General features: G+C 51.2%; 1 protein-coding gene across 1 annotated transcript in view; it reads right to left on the minus strand.

Annotated features, from left to right (window-relative positions):
* GRK5 (G protein-coupled receptor kinase 5) overlaps window positions 1–15,871 on the minus strand; it is a 222,176-nt gene that overhangs the window by 105,759 nt on the left and 100,546 nt on the right. Inside the window, exon 2 of the mRNA XM_065893716.1 lies at window positions 11,102–11,197. Within this exon, the coding sequence (XP_065749788.1) occupies window positions 11,102–11,197 (96 nt within the window). The remainder of the gene's footprint in view (window positions 1–11,101; window positions 11,198–15,871) is intronic.

The following is a 15,871-nucleotide window of genomic DNA, read 5'->3' on the forward strand; positions in this document are numbered from 1 at the left end:
ACAATGAAGTACAAAGATGCTCATCTGAACGCTAACTGTAATGGCAAAAACTAGAGGGAAAAAACCCCAAAAGTACAATATATACATGGGATAGACAGGAAGCCTTGAAAAATCAGGTTCATTGGAGGCTAATGGGAGAGGGCTTCTTTTCTTTTCTTCCTTTCTTTTTTTTAAAAATTATTTATTTATTTGGCTGCAGCGGGTCTTAGTTGTGGCATGCGGGATCTTCAGTTGCATCCTGCAGGCTCTTTTAGTTGTGGCATGCAGGATCTAGTTCCCTGACCAGGGATCAAACCCGTTCCCCCTGCATTGGGAGAGCGGAGTCTTAACCACTGGACCACCAGGGAAGTCCCAAGAGGGCTTATTTTCAAGATAACTTAAAGGAAGAATCCGCCCGCAGGAAATAAATAAGCCACAGGTGGGGAAAGATCGGGGGCCTGGACCAATGCTGGGAGGACGGCAATAGGCTAGTTCCCCACTGTCCGCTGGTGTAGACACTCACCCCTCTGGATGGCCCAAGAAAACAGGAATTTTGTGTTTTGTTCACTGATGTATCCCCAATGCCTGACACTCAATAAATATGCACCAAATGGAAAAACATAAATCACGTTTATGGAGGTTTTTAATGACCTGGGAAAATATTTTTGAAATTATGTTAAGAAAAAGATTAAGAAACAAAACCATGGTATGTACACGGGGAAAAGAAGCTAGAAGGAATGACATGAAAGTATTAACTAGCTATAGCTGAGTGGTAAAATTGTGGGTGGCCTTTCTTATGATTTTTAGCAAAGTAATTTACCAATTACAATTACTGGAACAATAACAACAATAGTAAAAGGAGGAAACAAAACAGCACCGTGCAGCATGGTTTGGAAAGCAGTTAACTGTCTTGCAGACATTCCTGTGGCCTGTGGGAAGAAGTCAGCCTGGGCCTGCAGGGGTTAACCCCAAGCTGGGGTCAGGAAGGAGGGAAGGATCCACCCTCAGACTTGGTCAGATTTGGGATCCTCTAGCCCCTTGAACTTGAACTCCAGAGACCATGTGAGAAGGTTATACTAGGGGTTGGATTGTGAGCCCCAAAGAAGACATGTTGGAGTCCTAAGCCCTAGTACTTCAGAATGTGATCTTATTTGAAAATAGGGTCTTTACAGAGGTAACTGAGTTAAAATCAGGTCATTACGGTAAACCCTAGTCCAATATGACACCAATATAACTGGTGCCCTTATAAAACGGGGAAATCTGGACATACACAGACACAGACACGAACAAGAATGCCATGTTAAGGTGAAGATGAGATTAGGGTGATGCTTCTACAAGCCAAGGAATGTTGAAAATTGCCAACAACCATGAGAAGCAAGGAGGAAAGCCTGGAGCAGATTCTCCCTCATGGGCTCAGAATGAAACAATACTGTCGACACCTTAATCTTAGACCTCCAGCTTCTAGAACTGTGAAGACAATAAATTTCTGTTGTTTAAGCCCCCATAAATGTCTGTGGCATTTTGCTCTGGCAGCCTGAGTCGACTAACACACTGAGGGAAAGCCTGCCTTGGAGTCAGGTCACAGGGAGACCTCGGCATGTCACTTGTCTCTCTGGGACTCAGTTTACTTACCTGGAAAATGGGAGACCTGGCCTAAAGCAGTGGGTTTCAAACTTGGTTTTCACTCTGGAATAAAATCTTACACAGGTAAAAACCTTCACTCTGGAATAAAATCTTACCAAATATAAAAGGTAAAAAGAAACCCTGTTCAGATAGAAGTCTGCTCTGGATCTCTCATGCTCCCTTGCAGGACAGCCTTTGAAAACCACAATCTCAGATCATCTGTAAAATCCCTATCAGTGCTCCATTCTAAGAATCTCCAAACACAAAACCCACCAGCTAGGATCACTGAGCATCTTGCTTGCACCCAAGCCCAGGCTGGGCACCGAAGATCCAGCCCTTGCCTTCCAGTGGCTGTTCATCTTGGTGTAGAGGTGAGACTAACACCCAGCAAACTAGCCAGGCCACCCTCTCCCTTGTAAGAGCTACAGCTGCAGACAGGTCACCTGATGTTCTAAATCCGCCACATCTAAATTTATCTTGCCCTCCAAGGACAAGCAGATGCTGTGTCTTATCAGAGCATGGCAAGTGGCAGAACGACATACATGATGTGCCCTTATCACCCCAAGGACGAGAATGACGTCTGTAGAAAGACTTGGCTCACCTGGCGATGAAACCAAGAGCTTACGTGCCAGCCTGGAAGGCCTGAAGGGGACCAGGTCATGCAGACCCTTGGGTGGGGTAAGACCTGTCCCAGGAGCCCATACTCCTTTCCAGACCCTGATGCGTGCCTGGCAATGCCAGGGAACCTGTAGCCCTTGAACAGGGACGAGCAGAAAAGGAGGCTGTTTGCAGCACGGCATGGACTAGCCCCTGTCACATCTCTGGGAAAGGACCCCAGCTGCCCATTCCACTCAGTGGACATCGACGATGTGCAGGCAGGAGACCACAGTGGGCTGGATGAGGGGGACCCCGCCAGTCAGAGCGCAGAGCTGAGCAGCCCAGGAGGAGGCTGGAGACTCCAGGGATGGGGTCCAGGGTCAGGCTGAGCTGATCCAGGCTTGGGCTTCCTCCAAAGCCTTGCAGGATTGAAGGCCCTGAGACCCTACCTGCTGAAGGCAACACGGTGGCTCCTGCCTGCCAGCATCCCAGCAGAACCGGGCAGGAGCCACACAGCCACAGTCCTGCTGGATTTGCAAAGACGGAGAGACTCTGACCATCTTCTCAGAGACCACAGACTCATCAGGGGACCCAAAATCAACTAGGAAAGAGGGCAATGGTGTCACCAATCCCACTGCCCCACTGTGGAACCAGGCAGCAAATTCTGTATTTATTCATTCAACTTTCACTTACACAAATAACTCGCCAATTCATTCTCCTTAAAAAAAAAAAAAAAAAAAAAAATCACCTTACAGATAAAGCTAATATCCCCTCTGACCTCTATGCCTTCCCCAGGGGTAACCTTTATTAGCGCTCTGGGGTACAACCTTCCATATGTCCCTGCAAAGAAACCTACAAGGCCAGGGATCTGGGCACAGTGTGACGCCATCAGCTTCCACAGGTGTGCTGTGGGGCTGAGGGGAAGAAGGAGGGCTGAGGGCTGCAGGGATATCAGGGTGGCCTCCAGGAAGGGGAGGCCAGAGGCAGGGGCTCAAGGAAGGGTAGGTTTCAAATGATCCCAAGGCTGGAGTCCCTGGGGCACTGGACCCACGAGATGTCAGCGCAGAAGCAGCTAGCCACATTCATCGTTTGCAGCCAATTCGGCTTCTTTGGGAAACTCTGAAGCCCTCCCCAAGGGCCTTCAGCCTTTGCCACACATCACGAGCACCATGATGATGATCGTGACAAGGATGGCTTCTTCTAGGCACTCTGCTGGCCCTCCCAACGGTTCTACCAGGTTGGTAATAGTGTCTCCCATTTGACAGACAAAGAAACGACAACCCAGAGAAATTAAGCAACCTGCCCCATGTCACACGTCTGGGAGCAGCAGAGCCACCGTTTGACCTTAATGCCAGTGACTTTCCACAAGACGACCCTGCTTCTGCGGCCAATGGTACAGCTCCTGGGCCTGCAACAATGCCCAGCACCCAGCAGGAGCTCAACAAATATTTGTAGGCTGACTTCTTGTTCAAAGACCATGAGCAATGCTGGGTGAATAGTCAAAACTAGGCTAGTTCAAGGCATCTTCACATTATTACAGTATTTTGGTTTTTCTTCTTAAAGGTTAAAAGTCTCCATTTTCTTCCAGGAATCCCCCATAGCCTAGAGCTTCTGCTCCTGGAAAGAGTTAAGACTTTGGCAAGACGCTGTCCCACAAGGCAAATGAAATCTCTCCCGTCCCATCCATCGGTGAGTGTACAGGGCACCGCGGCAGCTACTTTCTGCAAACAGCCTCCTGGTAAATGTCAGCCTCACCAGGGGGTGGGGAGGGGCCTTGATTTATTATATAGCTTTTGGACAGTTCCTACAGAAATATTGCCAAACAGTGGAATAACCAACTCTTTCACTCATACTCTTTTTTTTTTAATGAAAGAAAAAAGCATGCAATGAGCCTGAGCTAAATAAATTAAAATGCCACACTTTTTGCCCAACAGAATTTTCTGCGTCACTGAGAAATATTTGCAGACCTCAACAATCTTTTATCTTCACAATGACGTTCCAGCCTTCCAAGTTTTGGACATTCTGAGAACTTCTTTGATTTGGACCCTCTAATTATCTTACAATTAGCTTACTAACGAATGCCATTATTTGATGTTTCATCAAGCAGATATCAAAGAACGCTTCTTCTCCCACGATCTGTCTGCTCCCCTCCAGGACTGTCTAAAATCAGTTACTCATATCTGGGGCTCACACTAGAAGTAGATACATGTGGCAAGGACTCTCTGTCTTAATACTCGTTACTGCCAATCCCAGTTATGGTTTCCAGATTGAGGAGGAGGGCAGCATCCATTCATTCAGTCACTTCATCCATCCATCATCCACCCATCCATCCATCCACCTACTCACTGTGCCAGCGATGGAGACCCCAAGATGGAGAGCACGTGGTCCATGCCCCCAGGGAGCTCCCACAAAGAGATGCCCTGGGAGGCTCAGAGTGACGTCACTTCCTCCAGGGAAGTTCCTGACGGGTGGAAGACCCTCCACACTATTCTCTAGTTCGGCAACCTGTCCCTCCATCATGGACCTTTCTCAGAATTTGTTATCACCTCTTTATTTCTGCCAGTCTCTTGGGTTCAGCCATGAATGAGCTCGGGGGGCCGGGGGCAGGAATCAGGCCTGTTTCCCCAGTGCACAGCATACCTTAAGCGCTCAGTAAACACTTGCTGAATAAGCAAATGAACATGCTACCCATACTTAGAAGATAAAAGAAAGAAAAAAGGGCTTCCCTGGTGGCGCAGTGGTTGGGAGTCCGCCTGCCGATGCAGGGGACGCGGGTTCGTGCCCCGGTCTGGGAGGATCCCACGTGCCGCGGAGCGGCTGGGCCCGTGAGCCATGGCCGCTGGGCCTGCGCGTCCGGAGCCTGTCCTCCGCAACGGGAGAGGCCGCAACAGTGAGAGGCCCGCGTAACGCATAAAAAAAAAAAAAAAAAAAAAAAAAAAAAAGAAAGAAAAAAGAGACACATAGAAATGTCTATCCCTCCGAGTACCTACTGAGTTTCTCTGCTGTGGGCTGGGGGCTGTGGGCTGGGGGCTGTGGGCTGGGGGCTGATGCCAAAATGTTTATAAAATCAATATGATGCTGGGGAGTGGCGAGCTGCAGCTCAGGATCAGGGGCCTGGACTGTCCTGGGCAGGTCACTTCTCCTCTTGGAGTCTAACAGGCTCTGAAATTCCGACTCAGGTCTGAAAGGGGTGGCTAGACGAGATGCTCTCTAGTTCCTTGAGTCAAGAATTCCGTAAAAGCCTAACGTCACTGTGAGAATTACTCCAGTTGCAGCCTCAGGGGAAACGGGCCTGGACCAGGAGCCACCAGGTCACCTGCCCCTCTGAGCTGCTCATCATCTAGTAGGGAGTGGGGGAAGGGAGACAAAGCAGATGCTTTCTAAGGTGCCTCCCAAGTCTGAACTGTTATGACTTTAAACCACTGGCTAAATTAAATGTGGGTATGGCAAGCATATGTCACAGAATTTTTAAACAGAGCCCTCATTTCCAATATTTCACTTCATTCATTCCTTCGTTCACTCTCCCGACGTTTAGTGAACCTCTGTTGTGTGGCAGACACTGTTCTAGTGGTGACCCGCACAAGACACAGTCAGTATTGTCATGGGACATCCAGTCCAGTAAGGGAGAGAGAAAATACACAGGTCAGCAACTAAACAAAGGATGACGGCAGCTGGGGGTGCAGGCCAAGAACATTCATAAATAGCACAGTGTGACAGACAGCAATTCGAAGGCAAGTATAGTTCCTATCTAAAGGCTGGTTGGGAAGGCTTTTCTACGGAGGTGATATCTGAACTGAGACCTAAAGGCCCCCTAGAAGAAGTGTGGGGAAGAGCATTCCAGACAGAGGACAGCAGGGGCAAAGGCTCCAGGCTCCAGACAAGCTTGGGGTAGTCAAGGGACAAAAGGGCAACCAAAAAAAAAAAGGGCAACCAGCACAGCAAAGTGAATGGAGGAGGAGGAAGTGACTGAGACAAAGGTGAGGGCCGGCTCACATAGGACAGGGTAGGAAGGGCATTGCCAAGAGGTCCATGGATAGGATTCAGGGGGTCTGTGAACTTGGATGGAGAAAAATGTCATCTCTCTCTTCACCAGCCTCTAACTGGAAATGAGCACTTCATTGAGTCACAAATGTTGACAACAACCCACAGTAATGTTAGCGGTGCCTGGGACTTGTCAACGACAGAAATCTCAGACCCATTCATATCACCATCATTGCAGATATCTGGAAACATCACTTACGCTCTCACTAATTCAAAATTACAGTAGCTCTTAGACCAGCTGCTGGGCCTTATTATTCACAAAAAAGCACATATACTTCAAGATCATAACATTTTAAAGTATCTAATAACTATTTGAAAAGAACTGGTTTCCTTTGCAACCCTGCGTATTTTATTTTCTGTATGTAAAAGCATTATTCTGAGAAGGGATCCCTAGGCTCCACGCAACGACCAAAGAGCTCATAAGCCACGGTGAGAAGTTTGTCTTTTATTGCAGGCGGGAGCAGCTGCTGCAGCGGTTTCAGGAGGGGACCCAAGGGGTGCCGTTTTCATTTCTCAGAATCCCCCTGGCTGCTGGGGGAGATGGCCTGTGGTTGTCAGGGCAGTGCTGGGGGCGAGAGAGGGTGTGGCTTTAACAGACCACTGTTCTGGCCAGTCAACGGGGTCCTTGTGGTCTCCGTCCTCCCCTCTGATCAAGAGCCTTCCCACGGGGCCCTCTGGGCCCATAAGGGCCTCATCACCCTGGCCCAAAGCCTGCTCTGGGACATCCTCCCAAAGAGCTTCAGAAAGTGAGCTCATGTGTCCACAAGAAAAATAAATGTGGCATTTGCCACTGTTTGGTTTGTATATTGGTCTAGAGAAGAAATGAGATTTTTATTTAAGAAAGTCTTCCAGCAGGACCCCAGCAGAGGCTGGGCAAACACCAGAGCGACGGACTGTAAACACACAGGAAGGCCCGAGCCCTGGGGCCGGTCCCCACGAGCTGCAGCCCCTCGGTTTATGGCGGCCTTCCTGTTTTCCCGGCCTCTCCTCACACTGCACTCATACACAGAGTCTTTTCAATCCCTCTAGGAGAACAGAAGAATTCATTTTCACACGCCAGCGTGCACGTTTCTCTCACCCTCCCAGGGGAGGGGACCCTGACAAGAGGCCCGTTTATGGACCGTGATGGACAGATGGGGATGGGGCCCATGGGGTGGAATCCACGGACATAGAAAAGCTCAGAGGCGAATCCTAGGCTCCAGGGGGGTCCCCCATACCGGAAGTGACGAGGGTGCAGCCGGGCCAACTGGAAGGTGAGAGGCATTTGGGGCCCTTCTGGGGCAATGCCTGGAGGCCCCATGGGGAGCAGGGCTAGAGTGGGGGGCACTGAGAGTTGGTGTCAGGGGCTGAACCTCGGCAGAACTCGCTCACCTCCAAGTATCAGGATCTGTGTGTCAGAAAGGAGAGACGTGGAGAGGGAGGGAGCCCTGGGCCTCTGAGTCTGGCACTAGGATAGGTGAAAAGAAAGGTAGACAGTGAGGCGTCCACACTGCTGGAGTGAACTGTGGCCGAAGTGTGACCGTTCTGGAGGGGCCAGCTCAGCTCAGCTGTCCTTTTTCCAGGCTGCTGGCTAGAGAGAACAGGATTTATTTTGGGAGGGGGTGTCTTTTCTTTTGCACCCATTGGCATCTCCGGGTAGTGAGTTTCTCCAGCACATGGTCCCTGGGATTTAAGGGAGGCAAAAAAGAAAAGCCAGGAGCTCACTGGCACATCACTCCTCACATCCTGAGATCCCAGCCAGTCTGCCTCTTCCTCCATTTTTAGGAATCTTCTTTTGTTTTATTTTTTAAATGCTTGTTTTGTTTTTATTTTATTTATTTATTTATTTTTGGCTGTGTTGGGTCTTCGTTGCTGTGCACGGGCTTTTCTCTAGTTGCAGCGAGCAGGGGCTACTCTTCGTTGCAGTGCGCGGGCTTCTCACTGAGGTGGCTTCTCTTTGTTGCAGAGCACGGGCTCTAGGCGCGCAGGCTTCAGTAGTTGTGGCACGAGGGCTCAGTAGTTGTGGCTCATGGGCTTAGTTGCTCTGCAGCATGTGTGATCTTCCTGGACCAGGGCTCGAACCCGTGTCCCCTGCATTGGCAGGCCGATTCTTAACCACTGTGCCACCAGAGAGGTCCCTTTAGGAATCTTCTTATATTTTTTTATATGTGATGTCCAAAGCTCTGGACTGCCCATGGTCAGGGGGGATAGGAAACAACGCACCTGCTCCACGTTGTCTGGAACTGGAAGTCCTATAGTTGACGTTTGTGTTTTCCATTTTCAAGAGACACATGAATCAAATATGGCAAAATATTAACATTTCTTTAATCCAGGTGGCGGGTACACGAATGTTCTTCATATGACTCTCAACACTCTTCCATTTATTTAAAACACTGCAGAAGCTCAGTGTTCACTCCTTCATACCACTTCATTCATTCTTTCCTTCACTCGTTCATACAACTATTGTGCTCCTCCTGTAAGCAGGCACCAGGCACATGGTGGTGAATTTAAAAGATCCTTCTCGAGGAGACTTTAGCACTTGAGGGGCAAGGAGACATCCAATAATAACTGGGGGTGGAAGGTGGGGAGGTGGGAGGTGCCCTCACAAAAGGGCAGGATGCTTTGAAAGACCCTGGAGCTAGTTTTAATTCTCTGAGGAGGTGGCCTTCAGAGGGGGCTGGGTCCTGAGGACCATTCCAGACACCACCACCTGCAGGCCGTTAACCCAAGGCAGAGAAGCAAATGGGCTCCACCTGCCGGGCCCCTCCCAGGTGATACTGGCCCTCACGCAGTTACCCTGCCTCTCTACACAGCTCCCCACTTTGGAGGGTCCTTTCCTCCTATTTCAAGTTCTCTCTTCCAAATCAACATCTCAGAAGGGTCTCTGGGATCAGCCCTATGGCTCTGAGGTTGAGTGGGAGCCATTCCTGGGCCTGTTGAGAAAAAGCTGGGCTCAGCATCCAGGAAAGGCATGTGGTAGCTGGTGAACGTGCTCGCCCTGGACCAAGAGGATGGAGAAGAGGGTCTGGTTCCCCAGGGCTGTGCGGAGACCATGGCATCTGAGCTCCCCACCCCTCCCCACCCCTCCCCACCCCTAGGCCCTACTCTCTCCAGGCCTAAAGAACCAGATGGCCCTGGGAGGGTGGCGGCAGATTCCAGGGACTCTCCTTCCTCTCCCCTCTCTGAAGGCTACTTGTGAGTTGTCAGTGGCAAAACCCTCCCCGACATCCTCCCAGCCCCAGAAGAAGAGCCCATCTTCTCTCCCCCCGCTGCCCCACGTACCTCCAGATCAAGGGCAAACTCGGGCACCCCCAACACAAGAGTGGCCCAGCAGAGTGGGAGCTGCTGTGCATTCCGGGAAGAAAGTCAAGTGCTAAGGGGAGTGGTCCCGGGCTCCAGCGAAGCCCTTCACACACCTGGTCTCACCGGACTGGGTTCGTGAGCACTGTTTTCAGCTGAGGAAACTGAGGCTCAGCAAGATTAAGTAGCTTGTCAGGTGGCTGGAGAGCGGGTGGGGTTTGAACCCAAGTCGGCCTGGACCCAGAGGCCCTGATCTCTTGGGCCACCTGCACTCTCAGCCCCAAGAACCCCGTGGGGACCCCGACCTGAGCTTTTAAGGACGGAAGGTGGGTCTGAGGTCATTTCCCCACCACTCAGCACCCTACTTCTTCCCTGCTCACATCTGCCTTTGTGGGATGCACGTGGCTCCCTTCCACTTCATAAACACCAATTCAGGGAGCTCCTCCTCCGTGCTGGGCATGTGGGGCGCACAGAGGGAACAGGTCACCTGCTGTCACAGCACAACGGAAGGATCTGGAGGGGGGCGCCCGGCGAGAGGACTGAGCAGGCCTGGGACGGCACGTGAGTCCCACCTGGCCTGGGGAGCTGGTGGAGGCCAGGCCACGCGGAGAAGCCATTCAGAAAAGCTAACGGCCACGAGTGGCCTCACGTCCCACAGCAGGCGCAGGGCAGTTCTCCCAGTGCCCCAGGCAGAAGTCTCAAGAGCAGCTGGGCCTGCGGAGTTCTGGGTAACAGCACCATCCTATATGCACGCTCAAAGGGTCTGAGTGTAATAAACACAGTATGGCGCATCCGTGACCTCTAGCAGTCAGGAGCAGATAAGACGCCCTCATGCAACAAGCGGGAGTGCCCCTCCCTGGGCACAGAGGGGAGAAGGGCCAGGGCTCCCACCAGCACAGAGAGTCCTCGTCCAGCCCCCCAGCCTCCTCACCACAGCCGTGTTCGGAGCGGGGCCGGGGACAGACCCTCCTTGTGCATTTGGCTGTGCCAGCCCCTAGGGAGACAAGCGCCCTCTACTCTTGGAGCTGCCTGGCCGTGTGGGTGCTGAATAAAGAGGACAGGGCTGTGTACTGAGCAGGGCAGCTCCTCGGTGAGAACCCACATCCCTGGCAGCAGGGAAGGGGAGCCCAGAGGCTCAACACCCCGCCTCAGCTCCCAAAGCCTGGGGCTGCTTCCTGAAGGCAGGACCCACGGGCCCCAGGAAGGAAGGGCGGAAAGCTACGAGGGGGGTGCTCAGGGCCAGGTGTGGCCCACCTCCACCACCCTCCCACAAGCTGTGCACCTTTGGTCCAATTACAGAATCTCTCTGTGCCTTGGTTTCCCCAGCTGAAAAGTGGAGTAAAATAACAGCCTCAAAGGGTAATGGGGAGATAATCCTGCCCGGCACACACCAAATACTCGACGAATGTTGGTTGCATCTTTATACCAATTAGCAAAGGCATCAGCTTGGAGCGCCTACCTGGCATCACCTTACTGCATTAATCGATTTGTACCTGACTCACCGTTCAGACGGATCCGGTTAACGGGCCGCTTGCTCCCCTCTCCGTCCCTCCCTGTGCCCCCTCGAGGCAGGACAGCTTACCTATGGTCCTTCGGAGGTCTTCACACTGGCTAATGTGAGGGAACTTCAGGATTTCCTTCCACTTCTTGCTTTTCCCCTTGCGCTTTCCTCCGCCCCCTGCAGAGATGGGGGAGAAAGATGGGGAGCTGATGCTGGTGTTGTCCAAGGCTCCAGAGCCTGTGTCCCAGCCCAGTGAGCCCGTGCACGGCTTCCTGGCTGGGAGACAGGGACACGCCCCCTCCCTAGTCAGCATCAAGCCTGTGTGTTCTTCCCGCAGGCTCGCCCGGGCCTGGGCACCCCCCCCCCAACCAGCAGCAGTGGTCCCTCCCATCCTCCACACCTGCACCCACACCGGGCACCCTGTTCTTCCTCGGCGTCTCCCAAGGCTGTGCAGCCCTGCCGGGTGCCTGGTGTTCACCCCAGACTCGACCACAACCTTCCGATGGCAGGGGCCAGGCCTGTCGGCCTGGGAAATCCTGGTGAAATGGATTCACAAGCGGGTGGACTGCGGCCCCCTCACCACCTCATTTTATCCCCTTGTTTCCTGGGGAGAGTCCCCATCCCCAGCTGGAGGCCAGGTGTCGGGGACAAGGACTTCAACTTCCACTTGTCCTGGGTAGCCCCTTCTTCTCCCACCTCACGAACCCCAGGGTCTCAGAGGATGCATTTCTCAAGGCTGGAAGGACTCCTGAAGGACCCCCGTCAGGCCTTGCATCCTGCCCAGTGTGCACACGTAATGAACACGCACACGCTAGGGACACACATGCAATGGATATGCACACATGATAGACATACAAACACAATGAACACACATGTAACACACAATGAACACGTACATGCAATGAACACACGGAGCTACCTAAGGCACACACACAGGTGTTCCCATCATCCCTACCACACCTTATCCGTGGACAGATGTCAGAACACTCAGGTGTGCAAACGGCAAGGGGGGGCCGACTCCAGCCTATGTGTCCCTGAGCCCACCACCATTTGGAACTTGGACCTGGAGGCACCTCTGTGTCACGTGGCCAGGACCACGCCAAGAACCTGAGATGCCATCATCTGCCCACTGCCCCCACAGTGGCCCTTAAATTCCAATGGTCAGTGACTCACCAAAGATCACATAATCCTTTAGGACCCTCAGCGTCTCGGAATTTTAAGGGCTTCTCATCCCCCTTCATGTGATCACCACCTCAAGTACCCGCGAAGTTTGGGGCCAGTTAAAGAGACGCCAGATCTTGGCCAACCCCCAGGGGCAGCCCCCACCTGCCAGCCAACCCAGGGACACCTGGAGGAGCTCGGCTCTGGGCCCGCCCCCGGCCCAGCGTGTGCCTGCGCTGGCACAGAGCTGATCTCAATAAAGGGAGATTCCCAACTCATCCAACTGCCCTGCAAAGCTGAGGCCACCTTCCTGAACAGCAAGTGGGTGGGCTTCTGAGGATGGGACCAGGACCCCCACCCAGGGGGCCAGGAAGGAGGGGAGGGAGCTGACGGCAGAGGGGCAGGACACGATCCATTTCCCAGCTCTCTGCTCGTTCTGTCTTCAGCCCAGCCAACCAGCCCCAGCCCCCTCTCCTCAAGCCTCCACAAAGGTCAAAGGCCCCAGCCTCCAAGGAACAAAACAAATGTGTGTGGGGCTCACGTTGTGGCCAGACACTGTTTGAACATTATCTTACTTAATCTTCAGAATGACTCGCGGAGGAGGAAATCACTGGGCATATCACAGATGTAGAAACAGACGTCCGACGTTGTGTAACTCACCAGCTGATGGCCTGTCCAACTCCACTGTGCTCTTTGCTCCAGCGGCACCAACACACCATCACACATCCACGCACACCTCACAGCGCTTCTGCTGCCCTGCCCTGGTCCCCGCTCTAACTCTCCCAGGCATAACTATTACTATTGCCACTTGACAGACAAGGAAACTGAGGCACAGGGAAGAAAGAAGCAAGTCACCTATAGGCCCACAGCTCACAAATGGCAGGGCCAAGACCCCAGCCTGAGCAGAATCCAGACCCTATAGGCATTCACGCTCATCCTTCTGTCTATAAAGCTCCCTTTCGGGAGCACCGAAAGCAAAGGAAGCTCCCAGGTATCAAAGAGGAAGCTGGCATCAGACCTCAGAAGTGATACGGCATCCGGTAGGAGGAAACAGAACTCGAATCTCTCCAGCTGAGGCCCAAGCCACCGAGAAGAGACGCCACCCCGGGCCCGAGGCCTGAAGAGCTGCTCTGTTGGACCCACGTGTGGCTTGTTGGTTTGTTTGCCTGTTCACTGAACCCGGTGTCAAGATTTAAACATGGAGATGTTACATATGAATCCAGATTTGGGACTTCTCTTCCTGCATTTCTCTTCCAGGATGAGCTGGAGCTGGGCGGCGGCTGCCCCTGTGGACAGGACAGTGGCCTCCAGTCGGTAGCTGGCCCGGCCCCTGTAAAGGTTACGTGCATCCCCCGGGGAAGGGCCGCCGTCTCGAGAAATCAGCCAAGTCCGATGCTCCCATCCCCATCAGCTCCGGCTCTGAGGCTTAAAAGGGCCATTAGAACTCATCCAACCATAAACAAGACCAAAAGACACCCCTCAGAATGGGAGAAAATATTTGCAAATGAAGCAACTGACAAAGGATTAATCTCCAAAATTTACAAGCAGCTCATGCAGCTCAATAACAAAAAAACAAACAATCCAATCCAAAAATGGGCAGAAGACCTAAATAGACATTTCTCCAAAGAAGATATACAGACTGCCAACAAACACATGAAAGAATGCTCAACATCATTAATCATTAGAGAAATGCAAATCAAAACTACAATGAGATATCATCTCACACCAGTCAGAATGGCCATCATCAAAAAATCCAGAAACAATAAATGCTGGAGAGGGTGTGGAGAAAAGGGAACCCTCTTGCACTGCTGGTGGGAATGTGAATTGGTTCAGCCACTGTGGAGAACAGTATGGAGGTTCCTTAAAAAACTACAAATAGAACTACCATATGACCCAGCAATCCCGCTACTGGGCATATACCCTGAGAAAACCATAATTCAAAAAGAGTCATGTACCAAAATGTTCATTGCAGCTCTATTTACAATAGCCCGGAGATGGAAACAACCTAAGTGCCCATCATCGGATGAATGGATAAAGAAGATGTGGCACATATATACAATGGAATATTACTCAGCCACAAAAAGAAACGAAATTGAGCTATTTGTAATGAGGTGGATAGACCTAGAGTCTGTCATACAGGGTGAAGTAAGTCAGAAAGAGAAAGACAAATACCGTATGCTAACACATATATATGGAATTTAAGAAAAAACCAATGTCATGAAGAACCTAGGGGTAAGACAGGAATAAAGACACAGACCTACTGGAGAACGGACGTGAGGATATGGGGAGGGGGAAGGGTGAGCTGTGACAAAGCGAGAGAGAGGCATGGACATATATACACTACCAAACATAAGGTAGATAGCTAGTGGGAAGCAGCCGCATAGCACAGGGAGATCAGCTCAGTGCTTTGTGACCGCCTGGAGGGGTGGGACAGGGAGGGTGGGAGGGAGGGAGACACAAGAGGGAAGAGATATGGGAACATATGTATATGTATAACTGATTCACTTTGTTATAAAGCAGAAACTAACACACCATTGTAAAGCAATTATACCCCAATAAAGATGTTTAAAAAAAAGAAAAAAAGGAACTCATCCAGTCTGCACCCCCTGTGCTCCCATTGATTCCCACACTATTTGTTCCCAGATCTGGCTGGGATTAAGCACTTTTGTGTGTGTGGTAAAATATACATAACAGAAAATGTACCATTTTAAGCATCTGTGGGTGTACAGTTCAGTGGCATTAAGCACACTCACATTGTTGTGCAACCGTCACCACCGTCCATCTCCAGAACGTCATCATCCCAAATGGAAACTCTGTACCCATCAAACACCAGCGTCCACTCCCTTCTACCCCTGGCAACCACCTTTCTACTTTCTGTCTCTCTGATTGGACTACTCTAGGGACCTCACGAGTGACAGCGTACAAGATGTGCTCTTTTGTGACTGGCTGGTTTCACTTCGCATGATGCCTTCAAGGTACATCCATGCTGTAGCAAGTGTCAGATTTCACTCCATTTTAAGGCTGAATAATACTCCATTGTGTGCATACAGCACATTTCGTTTATTCATTTGTCTGTTGATGGATACTTGGGTTGTTTCCACCTTTTGGCTATCGTGAATACTGCTGCTCTGCATATCTGAGTCCCTGCTTTCAATTCTTTTGGGTATATGCCTAGGAGCAGAATTGCTGGGTCATATGGTAATTCTATGTTTCCCTTTTCTGAGGAACTGGTGAAGCCCTCTTGACAATACAGACTCCCAGGCTGCACCCCATCAGCCTGAGCCCCAACTCTCTGTGATCGGAACCCAGGAGTCGGGCTACGTAAGAGGCTCCCCAGGCGATTCTTAGGTAGCCAGTCTATGGCAACAGGAGTCTATTTAAGACACACACACACACACACACATACTTTTTTATAGGTTAATTTATCCATTAAGAAAATTAACACCAAAAACTTTAAAAATAAAGAAAATTAACAAAATTCATTAATTCATTAAACCAGTATGTGTAGAGCATCTAGTAAATGCCGAGCACCATGCAGGTGCTGGGGACATGGGGACGGGCAAGACAGATGGGGTGTCACCCTCTTGGGGCTTCCTTCTTTGGGTGCCCAATCTAGTAAGGAAGACAAACATCAAAGGCTTGATTTCAGCGGTTCTCAACCCCTGGGCAATCTGTCCTCCAGGGGACATT

The sequence above is a fragment of the Phocoena phocoena genome, chromosome 16 (assembly GCF_963924675.1).
Source record: "Phocoena phocoena chromosome 16, mPhoPho1.1, whole genome shotgun sequence".
Lineage (NCBI taxonomy): Eukaryota > Metazoa > Chordata > Mammalia > Artiodactyla > Phocoenidae > Phocoena > Phocoena phocoena.